We start from the raw sequence: 6,263 nt of genomic DNA, 5'->3' as shown, positions 1-6,263 counted from the left end.
AAATTCAGCTGCTGCAACAAAATTTCAACTTCTCCGTTAACCATCCGAAATCACCCCGAGGCCCCCGAGACCTCAACCAAAAGCACAAACGTATTCCAATACCTTATTCAAACTTGTTCCAATCATCAAAACACCTCAAAAAACATTAAATCACCCAAAACACATCGGATTCAAGCCAAACTTTCTAAAATCTTCCAATACACTTTCGATCAAAAACCCAACCAAACACGCCCGAATGACCTGAAATTTTACACACACATCCCAAATGACACAGCGGAACTACTGCAACTCTCAGAATTTCATTCCGACCCCTATATCAAAATCTCGCTTATCAACCGGAAATTGCCAAAATATCAAATTCGCCAATTCAAGCCTAAATTTACTACGAACTTCCAAAACTCATTCCGATCACACTCCTAAGTCATAAATCACCTCCCAAAACTAACCGAACCATCAGAACTCACATCCGAGCCCTCTAACACATAAGTCAACATTCGATTGACTTTTTCCAACTTAAACTTCCTTAAAAGAGACTAAGTGTCTCAAACCTTACCAAAATCATTCCGGATTCGATCCGACCAACCCGACACCACAAAACATGGATAACGAAGCATAAAGAAGCAGAAATGTGGGAAACGAAGCGGTAACTCATGAGACGACTGGCCGGGTCGTCACATGGTCGCACCCATTTAATATGTACCCACCTTTTAATTTTTTTTAACTTGTACCTACTTTTTAAATAACTTTAGCCTTTCCTCTTCTTCTTCTTCTTCTTCTTCTTCTTCTTAACAATGATTATATATAGTGTTTCTAAACATATTTTAAGGTAGTTTATGATATTTTATTGGTGAGCTATTATGGCGATTTATTTTTTACTATTGCTTAGGATTTCTTCTTCTTCTTCTTCTTTTTCTTAGTTGCAAAATGGGTTTGTTAGATTTATTATTGTTTTGATAAATTGATGATTGGGGTTTATTATTGATGATATTTGGAGGTTATGTTTCAAATTTGAGCTCATTTGGAGTATATTTAGGTATTAAATCATATATTAGAGTGTTAAAATTCGAAGAACAAATTTATGTTATTGGAAAATTTGCACTTCAGGCTTATTTGGCCTTAAGTGCATGAAAACATTGGTTGCACTTCAGACCTTTTGGCCTTAAGTGCATGCGAAGTGCAATTTTTCACTTCAGGCTTATTGGCCTTGAGTGCAGGGAAAACGTTTGTTGCACTTAAGACCTTTTGGTCTTAAGTGCATCTGAAGTGCAATTTTTCACTTCAGACTTATTGGTCTTAAGTATAGGAAAATGCTTGTTGTACTTCAGACCTTTTGGCCTTAAGTGCATGTGAAGTGCAATTTTTCACTTCAGACCTTTTGGCCTTAGGTGCATATGAAGTGCAATTTTTTACTTCTGATTTGTTGGCATTAAGTGTATGAAATCATTGGTTGCACTTCAGACCTATTTGGCTTTAAGTGCATCTGAAGTGCAATTTTTTTCACTTCAGACTTTTTTTTTTAACTTCAGACCCGATAAGTCTGAAGTTGATAGTAATGTAGATACGCTTGCAAATATTTTTGTAAAGTGGGTGTAGGTTCAATTGTGACCCTAAAAACGAGTATAGATGCAAAAGCCCCTCTTACCCTAGAGCTGCCCTTGGAAGAAGAAAAAGCAAAATTTGAAGGAAACAACAAGGCGATGTCACGACCGCATTTGTTTTGAGAGAAATATTATCCAGCCACCATATTGAGTACAACAACAACAACAACAACATACCTAATTTTATTTTACACTGTGGAGTTTGGGAAAGGTAGTATGTACACAGACTTTACACCTACCTTGTGAGGATAGAGAAGTTGTTTCCAATAGACCCTTGGCTCAGAAAAGCATAAGCACCGCATTAATAAAAATATAGACACGAAGGGACAATACTAAAAATCCATATAAAAGCATAATAAAAACAAATAGATAGTAACGTGATCAACAATGAAAGAAAATAATGGTTAGTCACAAAAACCTACTACCAACATAAAGCGAGGTTATGTGCCAATACTACTGTTATGAGCACTCTAGACTACCTACTCAATTACCCTAATCATCGACCTCCATAACTTCCTATCAAGGGTCATGTCCTCGGTCAGTTGAAGCTGCTTCGTGTCTTGCCTAATCACCTCTCCCCACCTCTTTTTTGGCCTACTTTTACCTCTTCGTAGATCCTCCAATGTCAACCTCTCACACCTCATCACCGGGGCGTCTGTGCTCCTCCTTCTCACATGACCAAACCACCTAAGCCACGCTTCCCGCATCTTGTCCTCAATAGGGGTCATACCCATATCTAACTTGGTGTACCCACGCATCCATCTTAACATCCTCACCTTTATTGCCTTCATCTTCTGGACATGAGCGATCTTGACTGGCCAACACTCAGCCCCATACAACATCGTTGGTATGACTACCATTCTGTAGAACTTAGCCTTAAGTTTCAGCGGCACCTTCTTGTCACACAAAACACCAGAAGCGAGTCTCCATTTCATCCATTCCGTCCCAATACGATGTGTGATATCTTCATCAATCTCCCCATCTCCATGAATAATAGACACAAGGTACTTAAAACTACCTCTCCAAGGGATGACCTGCGAGTCTAGCCTCACCTCCCCTTCCCCTCCTCGAGTCTCGCCACTGAACTTACACTCCAAGTATTCTGTCTTGGTCTTGCTCAACTTGAAACCTTCAGGGGTTGTTTGGTAGGGTGTATAAGACTAATGCTGAATAAAGTGTATTAGTAATGCATGAGTTAGTAATGCAAATATTAGTTATGCAGAGATTATTTCTTATCCACTATTTGGTGTGGTGCATTAAAAATTAAAATGCATTGCATAAAATTTAAGAAATTAGTTGTTTACAAAAATGTCCTCCATATTCTTTAGCTTTAAGGGGCTTTAAGGATAATATTGTCTTTAACAATGCTAATGCATGCATTAATAGCCTTGGTATTGCTAATACTATGGTTTGTTATGTACTAGTTATACATAGAATAATACTAAATAGGTTGTATAACTAATACTTGCATTAGTGATACATATGTTGAAAAGTGCATCAAACAAGGGGTTAGTAATACCAAAAGATAATGCATGCATTATTTTCTCTAATGCATCATACCAAATGGCCCCTTAGATTCCAGGGTCTACCTCCATACCTCTAATTGTGCGTTCACACCGTCTAACGTCTCGTCAATCAATACAATATCATCTGCAAATAGCATGCACCGCGACACCTTCCCTTGGATGTGGCGCATCAATACATCCATCGTCAGAGCAAACAAAAAGGGTTGAGTGCCGACCCCTGATGCAGCCCCATCATAACCGAAAAATAGTTCGAGTCCCTACCCGTCATCCTCACTCGGATCTTTACTCCATCATACATGTCCCTAATCAACCATATTGAGTCCTTTAATCATTTTTATCCGAACTAAAGTAACAAAACCAACTGAAATTGATGAATAGATTGTAAGCTTATTTTGTTTTCTATTAGCAAAATTCAAATTTAATATTATTACTAGTATTTTAATAATTTATTATGCTCGTTCTTTCATTATTATATTTGATTAATATTTTAAATAATTTTTTACTTTAAAAATAAGATTTGTTTTGTTTTCAAAGTAGGTCAAAAGTAAGAGCCCGTTTGGTCAAGCTGCCAAAATCTGCTTATTTTGAAAAGTGCTTTTTTTCAGAAGCACTTTTTCCAAAAGTACTTTTGGAAAAAACAGTTTGTATTTGGCCAATTCATTTAAGAAGTACTTTTTGCAACATTTGGTAAACAAATTGTGTTTGGTCAATCTTTCTAAAAGGTACATTTGAGTGTCAAATTACCAAAAAGGATAGTACCAAGGTCTTATAATTCTTTTAAAGAGAAAAATGAACTCAAATATTTATTGTAAAAGACTTTTATTATTTTTTATTTTATTTAATTAAAATATAAAACATAAATTAAACAAACATATTAAATATTTCAAACAATTTTACATATATAGTTATACCAAAACATATATTATTATCTAGTATAATTACTTATTGTTACATGATGATTTGACTCATCAAAATACATTATTCGGTATAAATTAGAAGTCTATTCCACAAATTACTATATATTGATAATCTACCATGAAATAATAAGTAAAGTCTCACACATGATAATATTTCTCAACAATTTCATCTCTACGTCTATCACACAACGCCTTCATATCAGTAGAAGACTTGCATTTGTATTTCTAAAGGAATATCAAAAGGCCCATCTCCTTTCTCAATCTCTGTAGTAATGTCTTCACTAGCATAATAATTGAATTTCTTATCGGTAGAAGAACGACATCGGATGAAATTAGGCATAGCCATGGTAATTGTAACAAGATGGTTATGAGTGTCAAACTTGAAAGATGACATTGAACGTAAAATAAAAATAATTTTAAATATATAAAAATAATTTTTTTGTAAAAAAATAGTTAAGTATGTTTAAATTTAAATTCAAAAAGAGTAACTAATTATTAACAACACATGATATATAATTTATTTATTTTTAAATTTAAATTAAAAAAGAAACTAATTAGTATTACCTAATCTTACTAACTTTATCCTAAATTGCCAAATGACCTATTTTCAGGCTGCCACTTGGCTTCATGTGTGATGCATTTTATTCTTCTCTTAATAATATATAGATAGATTATGCGATGGAATTATAAATTTATTATATATTTGTAGGTAATTTTCACAAATTATTTTGATAATTGTTTTAAAGATTCGGGAACTAATAGCATATAACAGAAGAAATTATAAATGATTATTTGTAGAAAGAGATTTGATAATCCAAAGAACGATGTAGATAATTTGCTTTAGTATGAAAAAAGAAGAAGATAATTTGGAAAGTTACAAGACATTACACAAAGAGCAAATCGAAAACAAAAAAAGTCAATAAAGAAGTTGGAAAGTTACAATATGATTCATGTATATGATATCTTTAATTTTAAAAGAATGATAAAACTAGAAAAAAAATATAATAAAAAACATACATTAGTAAGTGATAATTTGAAAAATATAAATTTATATTGAGGATAGTTTTGTCTTGAATATATTAATTTTCCACTTCTGCTTCTTGGAAGAAGCTAGAATTTTCTGCTTCTTCCCAAAAGCAAAAAAACTACTTCTGATGCTGGCCAAAAGTATTTTTTTGTATTGACCAAACAACTTAATTTTTTTTAAAATTACTTTTTAAAGGAAAAAAGTACTTTTAACCACTTAGAAGGTTGGCCAAACAGCCTCTAAGTCCATAGCATACGTTTTAGAAGAAAGAGAAAAATATTGCGACTTTCGAAAAATACAAAGAGATAGAAATATTGATAATCTAAAGGGTAAAATATGTATTCTTATAGAAAATGTATATTGTCTAAAGTTGCTCGGAGAATTTGATTTCTGAGACAAAATTGAGAGGAAAAAACAATTTTTAACCAAAGATAAATTACAAAATATAACAATCTATTTAGAAAATTTCCATAATTTTTGATTCATTGCACAATGCTTCTGAAGTTATTACAATTATGGCTAACTACTACAACCTCTTTAGAAAAAAAAGAAAAAGAAAAAAAGACGCCTCTTAAGTAAGGTTAGGGGTGTTCATGGTTCGGTTTGGATCAATTTTTCCCTAAAAAGAAACCAAACCAAGTAAGTAGGTTTTTCAAATATTAGAACCAAACCAAACCAATTAAGTCGGTTTTTTCTCGATTCGATTTATGTCGGTTTTTTGATTTTTTCGGTTATTTGTCAGTTTTTTCTTAAATATAAGACATATACTACCAAACACATATTTGGGCGACCACATTTTCAACGTAACACCATTAAATCAATTGTCTTTTGAGAAATCTATTATTTACCAATATATACTGATGATAATTGAATCAAATAGTGATGAATAATTTAAGAACTCAATTAAAAATATATTATTTTTAACATGAATAGATTCTTACACTTAACAAAAGAAAACTACCAATCAAACTAGAATGTAAAGGTAAAGAACTGTACTAAAAGTGCGAACGATTAACATTTACTATAAAAATTTTAAAACTTTGTATAAAAGTATACATATATATAGGTGTAATAATGAATTTAAAATAGCTACTCTTATATTTGGTTTGGTTCAATTTTTAAATTTCAAAACCAAAACCAAACCAAACCAGAAAGTATTGGTTTTTTTGGTCGGTTTAATTTGGTTTTCGGTTTG

The 6,263-nt window shown here is 32.5% G+C and overlaps 1 protein-coding gene across 1 annotated transcript; it reads right to left on the bottom strand.

The window, feature by feature from the left end:
• Window positions 1-2,077: 2,077 nt before the first annotated feature.
• Window positions 2,078-3,306, bottom strand: LOC138878151 (uncharacterized). The gene is made up of 2 exons (XM_070157815.1): window positions 3,196-3,306; window positions 2,078-2,758 (listed from the first exon to the last, which is right to left on the bottom strand). The coding sequence occupies exons 1-2, from the start codon at window positions 3,304-3,306 to the stop codon at window positions 2,078-2,080; spliced, it is 792 nt and encodes a 263-aa protein (XP_070013916.1).
• Window positions 3,307-6,263: the final 2,957 nt, after the last annotated feature.

Source organism: Nicotiana sylvestris, chromosome 9, assembly GCF_000393655.2.
Source record: "Nicotiana sylvestris chromosome 9, ASM39365v2, whole genome shotgun sequence".
In the NCBI taxonomy this organism is placed as follows: domain Eukaryota; kingdom Viridiplantae; phylum Streptophyta; class Magnoliopsida; order Solanales; family Solanaceae; genus Nicotiana; species Nicotiana sylvestris.
This window is presented reverse-complemented; position numbering and strand designations above follow the sequence as displayed.

Excerpts from the sequence above, each read along its gene's own strand:
- LOC138878151 (XM_070157815.1), bottom strand. The coding sequence starts at position 3,306 with ATGGATGTATTGATGCGCCACATCCAAGGGAAGGTGTCGCGGTGCATG. Across the intron at positions 2,759-3,195 it reads GTGTGAACGCACAATTAGAG|TCTTATACACCCTACCAAAC; the intron begins GTATGGAGGTAG and ends ATTCAGCATTAG.